This window comes from Cygnus olor, chromosome 3, assembly GCF_009769625.2.
Source record: "Cygnus olor isolate bCygOlo1 chromosome 3, bCygOlo1.pri.v2, whole genome shotgun sequence".
Taxonomy (NCBI): Eukaryota; Metazoa; Chordata; class Aves; order Anseriformes; family Anatidae; genus Cygnus; species Cygnus olor.
Window position 1 is genome coordinate 104,596,709 of NC_049171.1, and position 18,361 is coordinate 104,615,069.

The following is an 18,361-nucleotide window of genomic DNA, read 5'->3' on the forward strand; positions in this document are numbered from 1 at the left end:
TATTCTGAGAATTATGCCCTTTGCTATAGGAATGAAAGAAATCACAACACAGAGAGGAAGTAACTTGTTCTTACTGTCATGTATCATCACTATCTGAAAGAGTGGACTACCTGGATTATCTGAAAATCTGGTGCAAAGATCCCAAGTCTGCATTTCTCCCCACTACCCCTTTTGGATGAATAATGAAAATACTAATGATAAAAAATGGATGTGCTGATACAGCCAGTAAGTACTCAGTACCACGGTACTGCTTGGGATCTTTGCACCAGATTTGCAGATAATACAATATACAGTTGTGAAGATTCTGTAAGTATCTTGCACAGCAAGAGCAAAATCTCCATTTGAAGTTCATGCCTGCAACATGCATCTATACGTGCTGCAGTCATGATGGCATTAATTTTATCTGATGTGGAAGGATTAACAAATTGTTAAGCTAGAAGAATTTATTTTCAGATGTTGACGGTTCCTTAGTGATGAGACATGACAGTAAATATTCAGCAGGGAAAGACGATCATGACCCACAACCACATTATCCCTCTGATCCCATTTACATACATCTCATGTATGTCTGCTGTTGGGAGGAATGGATTAAAAGTGGAAGATCAGTGAGAAGGATGGGGTGAGAACTGAAGGTTGGTAAGGATGACTGTAAATACAGTCAAGTGAGCTTGAAGCTAGGAATGTTTAAAGCCTTGAGAGTTGTAATGTAGGAAAACACATGCATCTTACCTATTGCTGTTTATCTTCTGCATGCTTGATGAGTAGAACATCTGTGTAGAGATAACATAGGCGTTTGGTAGACTTGGAGGTGCCCTATTGGACATGCTTGAGCTACCTTCCTTAGTACGGAGAAGGTTGAAGCACAGTGAAGATCAAAGCATGGTGGTAAACCACACCTGTGCGAACCCTTGGAAAGCAGGTGTAAACAGAAGGTCAGCAATCCTCTAGCATAGACTGAGCTTAGCAGTGCCTGCATCCCCCCACTTGTGTGCCTCTGCCTGAGTGTTACTTCAGGGATCCCCCAGTTAGCAAGGTAACAAAAATAAATATACTCTGCATTTTCTGCTGTCTGCCTGTGCTGACTCACACATTGGCGTAGTCAGCAGGATCCAGAAACAGCCATGCCATGGCTAGCAAAAAAATCGGGAACTGGGGAGGGCACAACAGTGACTCCCTGCAGTCTGTGATGGCCCAGTACTGAGTGCTGGACCACCTTGGCCACTTTATTAGCTACATTAACTCTATCAGAAGAATGGCCTGAAATAGATGGCAGGGGCAGTGGTTACCCCTCAGATGACTATGCACGAATTGCCATGGAAAGCAGCATCAAAGTATTCTCACAAGCTAGGGGAGACTGGGATGGCTATTAGGTACCAGTCGTAGAGCTCCTGACCAAGTTGTATCATTACGGAGTAAAATGAGGGAGTTAGAAGAAGACAGAATATTACAAGACACAAAGGTGATTGTGCAAGAAATAATTACTACTCATGGCAGGGCGGTGTAAGGCACTATAGAGTAGCTGATGGTGTGTATTGCTAACAAAGGTGCAGATATGGGAAAAGTGAGGTTTCAGTTTCCCAAGTTTGTGCTCTTATAGAGTCCTCTGTCTCCAAGGTTGAGTTTGAGCCAGATTTAGAAGGTAGGAAGGTGGTAGGAGCACTACCCCTCATACAAATAAGGGAGCAGCAGGAGCAGGCAGAAGGAGGTTGAGTGAATACAGGCTGAGTGATGAGTGGATTGAGAGCAGAACAGCAGCTCTGAAGATAAAGACTTGGGGGTGTTGGTTGATGAGGAGCTCAACACGAGCCATCAATGTGTGCTGGCAGACCAGAAAGCCAATTGTATCCTGGGCTGCAACAACAACAAAAAAAAGAGGGTGATTCTCCTCGTCTCTCTCTCATGAGACCTTACTGCATTAAGTTTTGGGACCCCTAATAAAAGAAAGACATGGACCTATTAGAGCGAGTCCACAGGAGGGCCACAAGGATGGTAAGGGAGCTGGAACACCCAGTATGAAGATTAGGCTTAGAGATTTGGGGTTGTTCAGCCTGGAGAAGAGAAAGCTCTGGAGAGACCTTACAGCAGCCTTCCAATACCTAAAGGTACTTCTCTGGTACTGCCCAGAGAAGTTGTGGATGCCCCATCACTGGAGGTGTTCAAGGCCAGGTTAGATAAGGCTTTGAACAACCTGGTCTAGTGGGAGGTGTCCCTGCCCATGGCAGAGGGTTGGAATTAGACGGCATTTAAGGTCCCATCCAACCCAAATAATTCCATGATTCTAAATTTATTAATGGGTGGAAAAGGTTTAGTAAACCCTATATGCTCAATTACAAATATCAGGAATCTTGATGGGCAGGATATTACTTGTACCTACACTATATCAATGGTTGCGTGCAGCAGTTCTAACAACATATGCAGATCTTGCCGAATTCGTGTAGCGTCTCAGAAAACGGTGTGCAATGAAAGAAGGTATTAGTTGAGTGTGGCTTATGAGGATGGCTCATGCATTAATTACAGGATCCAATCCAGACAGGTTAGCAGTAATGAGAATTATCAAAACGCAGCTTTTGAGGGGGGTGCCTCCTTCACTGAAACCTTTGAATATAACAGCTGTCAAAAGTGCTACTGGTAATGGAGGTGCCCTACCAAATACCTTGAGGGAAATTGGAGCTATAATTTTGGGACCATCTGTGCAGGTGGAGGACAAAGGAAAGGCACCAAAACCGAAAGGAGTCATTTCCTGGACTTAGGAATTGCATTGGATCCATAGCTGAGCTAACATACACGGACACATAAAAGAGATTTTGTCCTTCAGAAAGCCTAATTAACACATCACACATATATTTTCTTCTGTAACATCAGAAACTGGCAACCATGCAGAAATTGCTGTCAAAACGTTAGGGTTTGCATTAGCCTGTAAAGTATTTTTCCCTCAGGCAGAGGATTAATGGCAGCTACAAATTAAAATGTAAGTTTAAAAGATTCAAATGATTATGAAATGAAACTTAAATATTTTTTAAAAGGCAGTGCCATCAATAATTGCATGGTCCACCAAGAGTCTGAGCTGCATCCAGAAGTGCTTGTTCCAGCCACAGAGGAATTTGTTACACTGTGCAGCACTGGCCCATGGCAATAAGTTATCACATGGCCCTCTGCTGAATGGTTGCTCTGGCTTCGGTATAAATATAGCTCATGTCAGATGAAGTCCCCGTTGACCGGAGAAAGAGAAACAGCACAGACATTTTTATAAAGGGTAGAAACAAGGACCTGAGGAACTACAGACTGGTCAGCCTCACTACCATGCCTGGGAACATCATGGAACACATCCTCCTGGAAACCACATTAAGGCATAGGGAAGACAGGGAGGTGACAACATGGCTTCAGCAAAGGCAAATCATGCCTGACCTATTAGCCTTCTATGATGGAGTGAGTTCTGTAAGGCCTTTGATCCAGTCCCACACAACATCTTTGTCTCCAAATTGGAGAGAGATGGATCTGAAGGGTGGACTGTTCACTGGACAAGGAATTGGCTGGATAGCCACCTCCAGGGAGTTGAGGTCAATGGCTCAATGTTCAGATGGAGATCAGTGATGAGAGATGTTCAAGGCCAGGATGGACGAGGCCCTGGGCAACCTGTTCTAGTGGGTGGCATCCCTGCCTACGACAGGAGGTTGGAAATAGATGATCTTTGAAGGTCCTTTCCAACCCAAACTATTCTATGATAAATCTGAGTAACCCTTCTCACCTTTGTTGGCCTCATTGTCAACTCACCCTCCTGCAAGCAAGTCACAAACAACACTATTTGACTGCTGTTCCAGGTAAATATGCATATATATGCCTTTTGAAAAGCAGTGTCTCTTTTCCTTATAAAAGATATTTTATTTTCCTAATTATAAAACAAGATAGAAGACAGCAATGAGCCAGAAATAACTCAAATTGTGAATATACAAAACTTTGTAATTTAGGCCAATTTTTCTTTGTTCAAACCTTCTGTGAGTACAGAATACATACAGTTAGAAAATTTATTCTATACAGGACTTTCTCCACATACACCATGTCCCAAATATATTAAAAAGTGATGCCATTGGAACACTAAATAATATATAGCAGCAGCAGGTGGCACAAAGAAGCCTTGGCAAAAGAGGAAAGAGAGGAGCAGCAGGAAGAGAATGTGGTGGGTCACATTTTTTCCTTATTGGAATTGCAGTAAGGAAGAACTATGAGTCTGAAAAAGAAAATCTTCCTATGTGTGAAATGTGAACTACTGTCAGCCCTGGTATGGGCATACTGTCACTACTATTTTCAATGGAATTATTAGTTGCAGGATCAATGGGGAATGAAACAACAGTACCTGCCAGCAGTTGCCAGATTGCACAATGAGATCCCACAGCTGCAAGGGCAGCCTGCAAAAGGTCCAGCCTCGAAGGGCACTTACCAGAGCAATTGGGCTGATTTAGCTGGAAGGCAGCTGTCTCCTGAGAAAACAAAAGCATCTCTTGTTGTTTGTTTGCACTGAGTGATGCTGAAAACAAAGAGCTGCCAGAACAAGACAGCAGCCAAAGAAAGAGATCTTAATATTGGCACAATTATATCCATATGGAAGTCATCTTATTAGTATAGCCAATTTTCCTTCTTGTGCTGAAACATGCTTACCATTCAAGTATTTGCACTGACAAAAGTACATCAGCTCTAAGCAGCTTTATAGCCTATATTGTGTACACTAACAGCATACAGAGAGGAGAAGAAACATGCAAAATAACACATACAGACATGAGTGCATAAGGGTGCATACTCCTGTATATGAAGCTAAAGCAGCAGCAATCAAATCACATGCAACATCAAACTTCAGGCTGTGCCTGAGAGCCTAGGCATGACTGCAGTCACCTGGGCATGGCCACTTGACACATATGTCCTGGAAAGCAGCAGATAACGACAAACTTGCACATCCTGCAGCCTTCACGGCAGCCTCCAAAGCAAGTTTTACTTCCTATTCCCAAATGCAGCAAAGGTGAAATGTGCTAAACAACTGTGAGAAGGACAGCCTTCATTTATCTGGAGTACAGCTATTAGTACAGAGATTTTACAAGCTGTTTTACCACAGCCAATTGCATTTGAAAACTATTTGGGAGCTTTTAAGGATACACAGGGGCAGTTCACTGGCTCAATACTTTTTTTTTTTTTTCCAGCTACAGATACCAAGGCAGAGGGGAGGCTTAAAGGTTCAGGTCAACTCTAATTTTAACTAGATAGTTTTCCCTCCTCTGCTTATATCAAAGGCTTTATTACGGTATCATAATTCAGTGTCAGCTGGCAGGGATTTGTTAGCAATGCCAGTGCTTTTATTCCCACCATCAGTATTTATCAAGGATGAAAATAGCCACCTCAGTGCAGTCCCTCTCCCTCCACTCGATAGGAGGACTCAGCAGCTGGCTCCCAAGCCCACCTTTAACCTTTACAAGGGCAAATTCTGCCAGAATCATCTTAGTTACACTCCATGATACAGCAGCATCTCTGCAAAAGCACTATCTACCCAGTGTGTAGGGGAACATGAGCTTTCCTCAGTCCTTCATGGTAGAAGTCACGTTACCCCTTCTCTCCCACCTTCCCTTAATGACAACAACTCTTACCTTCAGCAAGCAGGAGACTATCTGTGACAGCCAGCATCTTTCTTGGGGCTCTGCCAGGTCGTATGGTAGAGTAAGCTAATGTACAAAACTGCTGTACATATCTTTTGCTGTACTAATCTACCTGGGATAGCCGCTGCACTGCACATTAAACACAACAATCAAATGAATTAAACTGGCCATGTAAGTGCAGCTTGCAGTCTCCTTTCTGGTGAGATTTCTGGAACAAAATAATAATAAGTTAAAAACATATATTTATTTTTTACTAGTTCTAGAAGAAGGTCTAACACTGCCCTGAGTTTTGGTCCTACCTTCCAAAAACCTTAATAGCTTCATAATAACTTACCATATGTGCACCTGTGCAAGCATGTGGTAGAAGAGCTCACCTGAGCTGACTTAACCTGTACAAATTAACCCTTGCTCCTCTATTCTCACTGCACACTGTCACTTGGTCAGCTAAATCTGATTTCTCTGTGGTGGGAGTGGCCATGTCATGGGGAAACTGTCTCGGCTGGAGAGTTAAAAAATAAAACAAAACAAAACAAACAAAAACAAAAACACTTAGACAGAAAATAGGTACCAGTAGGCAATGCTTTATTCTCATCAACTGTGGGGAACAGCACGCATGAAAGCAAAACTCAAGGCCAACAGAGAGTTAAGAAACAAGTTACATGGGTTACTTCTTAAACATACTTTGCAAGACCTACACCTAAAACACATAAAAAGCAGGCTCTGGGAGGCTTCATTTGAGGTGTGTAAAAGCCTTTTTCTCCCAAGTGCAGAAACTCCTCCCCACATCCCCAAGAGCCAAAGCACAGTTGAAGTAAAAATAAACATCTTTTATTCAGCCCAGCTAAAACAGCCTGTGTAGAGCAGCATGTAAAGGGCTCCAGAGGGACAAATGTGCAGAGGGAAACTGCAAGAGCAACTTTGGAGGTAGAGAAAGCAAAAACAGGAAGCCCTCTAGAGATATCACCTGCTAAAAATAAAAAATACTACCTTTTAAAATAGACCTCAGACAGTAGCCAACTTCAGGTGCTTAATGAAGTGACACAGTTCCAGATCCACTTTTTAAACTCAGCCACCTTCTAACATGCATCATTCACTTTTAGCACTTCAGTGCATACTTGTACTCTGCAGAACCCTGACACACCTGCAAAAATCCTGCGCACTATCATGTCATTCCTGTCTCTGGTGAACCATTAGAAAAAACTCTAATACCAAACTCCAAAATACTCTGGCATATATCCAAGAACTGTGGCTTCCACCAGGCTCTTCAGGATCTCCAGACACACCAGGGTTTCAGAGCCAGGTCCCTAGGCTAGATCATATGCCATGTCTCTTCAGAAATGAGTTCCTGACCACCCCATGCTACCAAAAGTTAGGAGTTAAAAACAAAACACAACAAACAACAGCAAAAGAAACACCCTAAAAGAGTCAATTAAATAGTTTCACCACTTCAGTACTGTACTGAAAAGAAAAAGTGTTTCTGTAAGAGGTGACCCACTGCAACATCATCTAGCCAGCTGAAGTCCTGTATAGCTTTAGACATACTAAACAGGTGCAGCAAATAAATGTAAAACCCCAAGACTTTTGGGATGGACAGATCTCCCTGCAGTATTCTTTGGCTTCCCAACCTCAGGCAAGGTCCTTGTAACTGTCAAGAGCCTGCCAAGGCTCTTGTAAACTTCCATAGCCCCGTTGTGCCTCACACCTTATATATGTATGAGGCAAACCTTAATTTCTTGAAAGACAGATTATTTTTTTAATTTGTCTTTTTAGACATTGAGAAAATGTATATATTAAAAAAGAAAAACTTGGCTTTATTTGTTCCACAGTGCCCACCCACAGCTTACCTCTCTCCAACCTCTGTAGGATGCCCTCAGCCCACTTGCTGCCCTCTGTGTATCACCTGCCACCCCCTCCAAGGGGGCACAGCCCCCTGCTTCATGGCCCCTCTACTGCACCTCCCCAAGGGTGTCCCAAGGTGCTTGGAGGCACTCAGACAGCACTTGTCACCTCTCCATATCAGCCCATTGCATGGGCAAGCAAAGGGGACTAAAGACAAGAGGTGTTCCCTAAAATAGGAGGGAAAATTCAGCAAACCTAGAAAGATTTCAGAGAGAAATCTCAGGTACCTTCAGTACTTGTCCTGGCACTGGAGGTCTGAGCTTGACCTGGACATCTCTTTTGCTGCTGGTGCAGTGGCAGCTACAACATTTAATCCTGCAGCCCACATGTTTTCAAAGCACGTGTCTTACATTATAAGTAAATATACATATAAGCACACCTCTTACTTTCCAAGTATTTATATAAATATATTATTTTCCTTTTTACAGTTACAAATGGCATTTACACATGGGATTTTATTTTTTCATACCTATATAAGCTTCATAGGGAAGAAAATAAAACTTTTGAAGAATACTTCCTTTTAAAAAATAAAAATAAAAAAAACTTACATCAAAATATACTATGTACATCTGTAGCTATAAACTCTGTAGGGTAAATCTGGTGCTTTAAAACCAGAACAAAACCAATGCCAGGGGTTCCACCCTCCTCTCCACATGCCCCATGCAGTGCCTTACTGCCACCTGCATGGAGTGCACCAAGCCTTCTTCACCAGACATCCAGATCCAAAACATGCCAGAGGTTTTTCACCACGTGCTGAGGCTGGCCAGCGGCGTGCTCCTTGAGGCTGGATCCCATCTCTTGGTAGAGGCTCTTTGCAAGCTTGGTGACTGCAGCCCTGACATTGCTGCTCCGGCCAGGCAGGACCCCATTTCCGATCATGTTGCTCAGGAAGTACCAGAGCACGGGCAAGGTGTAGCGCTCAACCACGTGGGCTTTCCGGGGATAAACAGATGCCACGAGTACTGCCAGGCAAGAGAGACAAGTTTCTTAACATCTTAACGCAAACAAGTTCTTACCTTTATTTTTGGTTCTTTGAGGGCTTTTCCAGTTAATACCAGCAAGCACAAATAGCCCCAATGATCCGGAAACAGGCAGCAGTGGCTGATCATACACTGAACAGAATAACTGACCTCTGAGGACCTTAATTTCTACAAATCAATGGCTTTGTGTCCAAGATAGACTTAGTAAAGTGCATCATATACATTTTGTAAATTGTTTCATTAATTATTTGTGTATTACAAATGACAAAAATGTCAAACCTCTTTTTATTTCCATTAAGAAGTCATCTAAAGAAGCTGTAAAAGATTTTGAAATGCAGCTTAGAGAAATAATTGAAAATTTTCTAATAAAAAGGATGATTACTTTTTTTGTGATCTTTGATAAAAAATGTCATGAGTCTAATCTGGCAGTTCCCTTTTGCTCATTGGCACACAGCAAATGGCAGTAATATACCACATTTCAGAACTCCAGACCACAAAAATGTGTGATGCTTGACAGTCTTATTAGAAACATCAGTGAATAACTGATATCTCTGGCAGAATGTTCTGATTTGAGCTTTTTCCCTCATACTTGGTGGCCTCTAATGAACAGCTATTTCCAGCTTCAAGATGTCTAAGGTAATAACCTATACCCCATTGCCATGGCATTTGAGCATCTGACAACTTTAATGGCATTTATCTACACAGAGTTCCCTGAAAGAGGGAAATAGAGACAGAAACTGTTTCATAGGGGGCTGAAATTGAACTAAAAAACAAGCATTCCCTCTTACTCTGTGAAATCTGTTCTCAGCCCATTTTCTGAACTGAACTATATTAAATACAAACAAAAATTTACTACCAACAGGCTCCTTGCATGGCAGATTTTGCTGAGAGATCAAAATCTGAAATGGTCTGGAGACACAGTTCTTATTTTCTGTTCAGTGGAAACGTTATGCAGTAACCATTTATTATTATGCAGGGGAAGGACCACCATTTTCTCTAAGCTGCTCATCCAGCATCAGTCATCAACACTTAAACAGATGCTGAAAGTACCTAAGAACAGTTCTGGTAAGCAGAACAGGGTTATTACACCTGTTTTAAAATGGAATTTAATTTGAGTTTAAGTGCTATTAAATACAGCAGTCACTATGGAGTTTCAGACGAGAATGTCTGTTCCCACAAAGTCCCAGACAGAACATCTGCTCTCTCCAAAATAGTCCAAATTAACGTTCAAATGCTTTATTTGAAAAAGGGATCAAAGTAACTGTAAAATTAAATTATATTATTATGGAGATTTACTTTATTCAAAGTATCTTTAAAGGCCCTTTTTAATTTGCTATGGCTAAACATGTCCTTTTGAGATTCATAATGAAACAGCAAAGTGTACTAAACCTTGGATTAAAAGATGCTGGCATAATTCGCAGTGGCTTTAGCCCTAATTAAAGCAAGGCTATAAATAGTTTTCTCTAATATTTATAGAGATTGAATTTTTTTTTTCATTCCTTGGCTATCGCCACTCATAGTAAGCTACTATTATAAATCAATTGTCAGCTGTATTTTTAATGTGTAGGACACCACTGATATGAAATAGACTGTTTATACATTCTGAAATGGTCAGTGTCATGTTGTATCTGTAACGCAGGCAGGGAGCCACGGTGGGTTGGGATCAACTGCCCACTTCTGCCCCTCTGTTCCTAAATCCTGCCTTGCACATTGTCCTTGCCTGTAATATTTTGTCTTGAGTTTTCACCTGCACTACAATCCCCAGTCTCTGCAGGATTCAGCCACAAAAGTTTCCAACAGTAAGACAAGGATCCCATGCTGACAAAAACTGATCCTCAGAAATACCAGTTACCATAATTTTTTCTATAGGATGTTCATTCAGTTCAGGAAAGGGACCTCTTAGAGACTTCCTTGACCTTTACTGCACTGTCCTTCAATGAGAGGAGCTGGCTAGGGTATTTTTAGCTCCTTTCTTTCCTGGAGGTGGATCCTGAGATGCCTCAGTGAGAGATCAGCACCGGAGTCCCAATTTTACATCTTGCATGCCTTGACAAGCATGCAGGTAAAGCCCTGCCAAATACAACTTTTAGTTGTATTTTGCAAGAGGGAGAAGCCCAAAATCTTCTAGTGATTGATGAGTTACTGCACCGTGTATTGAGAGGAATTTCCTCTAAATATTTGCCATTTCCTGTGAAAGACTGCTTGACTTAAACCTGGAGATTGACTAAAGCAGCCAATACCTGACAGATGTTCTGTGACATCCTGCATAGCTCGACCGCTGAGGAAACGCACTCGGTGGGCAAGCACTTGCAGCAGTAATGCGTTATCTGAAAGAAAAACATTTATTTCTGCTTACTATTAGAGGTTATAAGAAAAAAATAAAAGAAAAAAAAAGAGCAGAGGTGATGGCATTCTGTAAAGTAAAATAAATTTCTATTAGCTTCTGTGTTCTTACATTTGCTCTTTCACTACAGCTTACTTGGGAGGATTTAAAATTCAAAAAGAAAAGATTTCATTTCACACCTGTAAATACACAGTTAACTGCTGTACAAGGAGCTGTATTACATATTTCTCATGAGGGCCCTAAAAATTTAAATCACACATAAGTAGGGAGGAGGTTTTGCATGATAGAGTTTTGCAGAGATGAACCTTGAAGAAAAAGGGTGAGAAGGCTCAAAGGTCCACACATCCATTCACTCTTTACAGATAAACTGGCGTTAAATCTGTAATTTACATGGGGGGACCTATGGACAAGACTCCAAGTTACTTGTATGACAGAGAATTACGTGCTCATCACTAACACCATGTACTCTCAGGGGCTCTTGTAACATCTCTGAAATCAGAACTTGGCACCGAGACTTAAAAACTAGCCGATTTCCCAATACTTGACTGTTGTAAGTTTTAGAAACTTGGAAGCTTTAAAACATGTAAGTTTTCCCTATGCTGGCCATTGTTGATTTGGGTTCTTATTATAATTTTAAAAATGTTGTCCAGACTGGTCTGTAATCCTCTAGTCCTACCACTTTGATAAGCTGAGCAAAGCTTCTCTTGGAGACAGATGCTCATGAGACATGCTGCAGTACCTCATGGTGTCTCCAGGAGTGGTACCAACAAAGCAGACAACTTCTTTGTGAACTACTACAGAACCAAGTCCCATAGTGGTTTTAAGTAGCACTGTGCTATTAAGAGCTCGTTTTTACATGAGATATAAGAAGGAAGTCCCTAATGATCTTTTTGCAAGCATGAAGTGAAGAATTGATCCTGTTATTCTAACTAATTTTCTGCTTTGGTAATTACAGTCTTCTCATTCACCTTTCTAAACAGACACTTAGCTTTTTGCCTCACAATCCTGCCATATTGGCAGATGCAGTTTCACACTTGCTGTTCCTCTTCAGAGATTTACCTTACTGCTGCTGCTTTAAAAAGAAGAAAAATAAATAAATAAATAAATAAATAAGAAGAAAACACTCAGATCTGGAGACTTTGAAGCAGTATGAAATGTTAATTAATTGATAATGTTGGCATCTACACAGATTTTCATGGAAACACTTGGGTTTTGGATAGATGAGGAGGAATTATCTTTTATAGGTAGATTAAACGTATAGTCACTATTCACCTTTCAATTTAAGGGTTTCAAATTCCCTGAGCATTTTAAAACACTAAAGCTCCAGTCAATAACAAATCTACCCAAGCATTACTTTAGCTGCCTCAAAAGACCAAAAGACAGAACAGCTTTTAATGGCAGTTAGATGAAAAAAAGGCAGCAGGCAGTTCATTTCTTGTTAACTCAGCTTTAATTCTCAGTACTAGATATTAGCTAAACCTGTTGGCCACAGGACAGGTCCAGCATTTGCAATACAAGTGAAAGAAGAATCTGCTTTGTGCTCTCACCTTCACTGTGTTCCCCTTTTTGCTATGATAATGCTTATGGGAGCGATTTCCCTTCCCATTTTGTGGAGGGCTGGTCGCTCTGGGAGCTACTCAGGCATTACTCTACACCCTGGTGCCAGGCAGTGGCCATCTAAAGGATTTTTCTTTCATGACAGATGACAGATTAGGATGGATGTAGGAGCAGAGCAAGATCTATGTCCTGGTGCCATAAGTGATAAGACTTGATTTGCCCCCATCTACAAGGTGGCTCCCTCCAGTGTGGATAGGGTCCAGGGTCACAGCTAATGAATTGCTGCTGTGTGTGACCTTCTGCTGGGAACGTCCATCTCGATCTCAGGGCTAAGCTAGATGAATGATTTAGGTTTTATTTGGAAACAATTTAGTTTATGGATAGGATTTTTGGTTTAAGGGGTAGGAGAAGAGTGGTGGTTGTTGGCTGGATGGGATTACTACTTGTTTCCCTTGTGTTCTTATTTGTTTGTGTTTGGTTTTACATTGAGTGATCAAGCAACCTTATAACCAGCTTTCATCTCTGCATGGATCATTAAAGGTGACAGATGAGGAAATCTCATCTAAACTCAGAATTTGCAGCACATCAACACAGAGTCTCAGCAGAATAGCAGGGCTCATAGCTAGGAAACTCAGTGGAGCAATGGGGGCAAGACATTGCACTTACTGACTCTAAACTAGAAGCAGTATCCTTTAGAGAGTTCTGTTGTTGGGGGGGTTGAAATTGTAAAGGCAAACAGTTTTGAAGCATGAGGAAAGGTTTAGCTCAGGTATTTTGCCAGTAGAGCCTTCCTTCCACCACTAAAGCCCTAAGCCTTGAATTCTGAAATATTTGTGATTCAGTTGCCTGTTTGAATTTGTGCAAAAAATGACCAGATCCAAATATATATATATATATATATATATATATACACACACACCCCACCTTATTTGTGTGAACATGTCTCTGTGCAGTCTTTCTGATAAGAGATAGATGTGCTTTCCTCCTGTTCTGACATATGCCAGTACTGAAAATTTAAGGTCATATCTCAGAATTGGTGAGGGGGGAAAGATGAGAGAAGGCTCCACACAAAACCCTGAAGGAATCTGGTTGCCACATCCTCTGTTAGGAGGATTCTGTGACTCTTCCCCAGCCTTCTCCCAAGCACCACAATAGGACCAACAGCAGGACAGGTCTTGCACCCTTCTCCCCACAACCCCATATTTAGAACATAGGAAGGTAACAGGTCAGCAAATTCACTGGGTTCACAAAGAGGCTGTTGTGGAGAAATTTGTTAGTTCCCCTTTAAAGCCTTCCTGTTCAACAGTAAATTTTTCAGGCATATTCACCCAGTGCTGCATTTTCACAGCTGGCATAAATCCGTGTGGCAAGATAATTTACAGCAGACCTTGGCCATGTAATTACTGGCTACAGCAATCTTGCCCCATGCAGAACAACATTTGGAACAAGCCATCATTTACACCTGGATTTATACCTGTTTGTTCTAAAGAAATGAACTTGGCAAACCATAAATTCCCTTAAAAAAAAAAAAAAAAAAAGAAAAGAAAAAGAAAGGTAGAAAGCAGACAGGACCAGCTAATGCCCATAATGTAGAATCTTCCAGGAAGCTGTTCTGCAGAAGCTCTGATGCACCAGTATCACATCAACAGCAAAGCAATTAATTTGGGAAATCAAACTAGACCCAAACAACCTCCCAAAAGTCCCTTTGTCCTTGAATTCTAGCGTAGTTGAACACCAGGATTTATTGTTCAGCTCCTTCTGTACCAAAGCAGACAAGGAGCACAGAGACAAAGACTCACAAGAATCTGGGGAAATGCTGATACATGTTCAGGCTTGCCTGGAAATTGGTGCATAAGGACTGCACCATGGCAGCTTCTTGTTACCCAGCTTACCAGTTACAGCTGGCAGGAATTTAGGTCCTTTAATATATAGCATAGATGATATGAGTGATCTGCAAACTTGGCGTCAACTCTGGAAGCCAAACACTTTATCTGGAAACTGCTTCTCTGCAGTAGATTTTAATCAGTGGAGGGGGAAAAAAAAAACTTCTAGTGAACACTTTTAGTGATGGCATCCATCTTTCCAACACCAAACTCCCTGCATGCACAAATACACATACACCATTTCTCATCTCACATTTCAACATAAGTCAGAGATCCAGTAAATAGCACATGAAGAGCCCCCAGGAACTGGAAACATCTGGTCACAATTGCAGCAATGACAGCGTTAGCACAGGTATTGTCAACGTGCTTCTAAATCTACACCAGAAGATCAAGAGGCAAATTCAGGTCTGGATTTGGATTCAGGTCTGAATCTCACTGAATTTTAAACACTAGACTGAAAAGATATAAATCCATAAACACCCCCAGCAAACTACACAGATCAGTCTTGGTCTCCTTCCCTGGTGGAAACGTGTGCAAGAACAAAAACAGTCAATGTTGACACCTCTCCACCAGATCCTTGCAGAGGGATCCTCCAGGGGATCCAGCTGCCTAAAGCAAAGGACATAAGAATAAGCTAAAAGTCACAGAGAATATTTTCTACAGACTTAAGGCTGGTTTCAGACTGTGTCCCCGGGCTGCAACCAATCCTAACAGCCCCTCCTTAATTTGGAGTGCCAGCCAGCTTTCTATCCTTGTGCTCACTGTTGTAAATTATTAATATCAAACACAAAACTTAGCTGAAAAAAAAAATGTTAGTGGAGACCCCTGTACTTCTCTCCCATCCTTTTCTTTCTGCTTTTCTGATTCTCTTATTTGTAGGTTACCGTCTACAAATTAAGGCAAAATGAAACCTGTGGCAGGTGAGGGGAAGTGGGGAGTCACCACATCAGGGCAATGTCTCCATATACTTTTAAGAAATACATGCTAGCCATGTGTATAATCAGTGTCTTTCTGACTGTCCAGCAAGCCTTTCCACCTTCATCTATCTCCTGTGCGATTTTTCATAACACAACCTTATCAAGGTCTCAGTCTTCAATTTCAAAGGGACGTTTTCATTTGGGCTGTATATGGCTAAACTACTACCTAAAAACTACAAAATGAGTGAGTGAGCTCAAAGCTTTAGGTCAGCAAAGTCCAGATACATCTGCTTGAGAGAGTCATCACTGCCAGAGTATGGAACAAAGCCCAGCAAGGGCAAAGAGCCTCCACCACCCTTCTCACAGCATGCGTCAAAGAAAAAAATACATTACTTTCACCTTGTTTTAGTGGATATAAACTTACTGGAATTAGCATCTTAAAAATCCAATTCAATAAGAACAAAACACATGCAGTTTCTCGTTAGGAAGGGAGAAAACTGACATGACATGCTAGTTGCTTCCCTCATACTCTTCTGACAGGAGTTTAGAATAATGCCTATAATGTCCTCTCTGCTGAATTAGTAATCATACAACCCAGATCATAAGCAGTATCCATTCAGCTGCACATCACAAGATGCAATAGATTGGGATAGAAAGAATTCAGTCAGGACTTCATAAACATCTTGCAAGAGCTGAATCTTTCCACAGACAACAACAGCTATCAACAGACTGAGTGTTCACTTGGCTCTGAGATGGAGAGTCCACACTTTGAGTCTAAATCTAAGGTCAGCTTTACCTAGGTGAGCAAGGGATGCTTCCAGCACCTTCACAGCTGCAGTGTATATCCCTGTGTGCTTTGAGTTCAGGTTGTCAGTGACTGCTGCTACCACAGAGATCAGCACTGTGTGTATGGTGTCTCTGAGGATGGGTGTTATTGAAGCCAGAGCCTCCAGTGCCTGCTGATTCACTTTCTTATTGGAATCCTGAAGTCTCGGGACAAAAACATCAAAAATCTGTTAAGAAAACAAACATAAAAGCTGGGTTAAAATGTCCTTGTTTCTACAAGTGACGCAGAAACAAGTTCTCAACCAAATAAAAAACAAATGTAATCCTTTCTGTCAAGCCAGTGCTTACTAGCACAAATTCACTGTTTTCCTGCGGGTTACTCACTGTAGTATTTGCACAATCTCATGCTGGTTTAAAACACTTTCATATTTTATTACAAGGTTGTGGTGAGGATGAGAGAGTTTATGTGGAGTTTCTCTTTACCTATATATCATTAAATCGCCTTGATAATGGAAAAAAAAATCTTTGACATACAGGTATGAAAACAGCTATTTATGATTCTCATTTTTCCATAGTATTGTCTCAAGGACTGAGGGTAGATTTTATCTTGCCGAAATTGAGTCTGGATGAGATCCAAGTTTTGTTTTATCTAGCTGTCTCAGAACCTTGGTCTGGAGGATAGCAGGACTCTGATGAACTCTCCAGGATCCAGACCATCTCTCTAGCTAACCATCTCTCTAAGGTAGACGTCTCAAGTTTAACATGCCATGCTAATACTCATTGAAATAGTTTCAATCACTTTATCAGGTACCATTTTCTGTAAAAGGGGAAAAAAGCAGATGCTAAGAGGAAAAGGAAGCCATGTCTCCAGACATTTTCCTTCTCTTTGCAAAGAGAAAAGAGAAGCCCAAGAAGAGTGAAAACAGGATTTCCCAATCAAGAAAGGGATGAGAAAGGAAGTGAATAGGCTGAGTTTTGCCTTCACATGACAAGATGAAGTGTACAGAGAATCCTTTATGTTTTATTTTTTAAATCTACCCAGCCTGATACTTCTCTTCCCCATCCCAAGCCATTTTTCTTCTGAAGAGTAATTGCCAAGTTTTCAGTGGTTGGGTTTCCTTTCTTTCTACCTAACAGAGGAATAGAGACGTCAGAAGCTACAGCAACAATAAATTCCATCATCAACTCATGAACAACACCAACAGGCAAAAGACAGAAAAGTACATCTGGACTGAAATTACTTGCCTTGAAACTTGGAGTTGAATTAAATTATTTTTGGTGAGAAGGGACCAGCTTGTCCTGAATGACTAGCATGTAGTGCCAAGACACACGAAATTAACTTTACTGTGACAGGCTTGGGAAGGAAACTGAAGGGAAAAAAGCAATGGAGATGTCCTAGATACCTGGACAATGTTAGCTGAGATGAGCTGGGGGTTGTTTTTGCAGTGATCTACAAGGAGTACTACTCCCTCCATTCGTGCATGAAACTCTTTGGCTGTCAGGAGCTTGTTAAGCTCCTTGAGTTGTTCAATCTCTTCCACAGTGCGAAGTGATGTGTGCCGGACTGTCTGACGGGGTAAGATGAGGACATCAGAGCCGGACCTTGAACTGGAAAATAAAAACAAGGTAAAATCTGTTGGTGATAATATCTTCAGTTAATTGTGAGGAAAACATCTCGAGGAGACTTCCTAATGGTGTGATTTCAGCTAGATCTTGATCTGAAAAGCAACTTTGATCTCATAACAATCATTCTAGGAGACAACCTCCAAATACATTTATAACTACTGCTTACGTAGGAAAACCAAAGCACCAAGGATGGAATTCATCTCACTTATCTTCAAATGTCTTCAAGGTATTAATCTAGCATTCCTTTGTGGGGAAAAATAGGCACTACTTTAAAGTTATGAATTGTCTATACTAAAAGAAAATGAAATGTCCTGGAGAAGTGTCCCTATAATAGGTATGGGAATGTGGATAAATAACTCAGATGCATCTGAACAGGTGAATCCCCCTCAGCGAGATTAAAGGGCATATCTGAAAGGGTCCAGAGGATCAGTAACACAGATGAAAACCTAAGCCAGACAGCCTACTATTGTGCTTGCATTATTGCTTCCCTAGGGACTGATTCACAGCTTAACACACTCAATGGAAACGATTCCCTTGGATCAACCTCTCTCTGGCATGAGCATGGGGGCACTCCTAACCACGCTGGTGAGGTGTGTGGTCACCTTCCTACCAGCACTGAGCACAACAGGGCTACATAAACCCACTCTGTAGTCAGAGGAAAGCAGGTACAAGTAGCTTTCCCACTAGCCTGGGGAGACAGCAAGGACCAAGTTCCTATCTTGAATGTTGATCT

At 41.4% G+C, this 18,361-nt stretch overlaps 1 protein-coding gene across 1 annotated transcript in view; it reads right to left on the reverse strand.

Annotated features, from left to right (window-relative positions):
- Positions 1–6,154: 6,154 nt before the first annotated feature.
- Positions 6,155–18,361, reverse strand: part of TOGARAM2 (TOG array regulator of axonemal microtubules 2) — a 42,659-nt gene continuing 30,452 nt past the window's right edge. Inside the window, exons 18-21 of the mRNA XM_040550727.1 lie at positions 17,406–17,610; positions 16,013–16,229; positions 10,756–10,842; positions 6,155–8,497 (exon numbers count right to left, since the gene is read on the reverse strand). Coding sequence (XP_040406661.1) covers positions 8,241–8,497; positions 10,756–10,842; positions 16,013–16,229; positions 17,406–17,610 — 766 coding nt within the window. The 3' untranslated portion in view covers positions 6,155–8,240. The remainder of the gene's footprint in view (positions 8,498–10,755; positions 10,843–16,012; positions 16,230–17,405; positions 17,611–18,361) is intronic.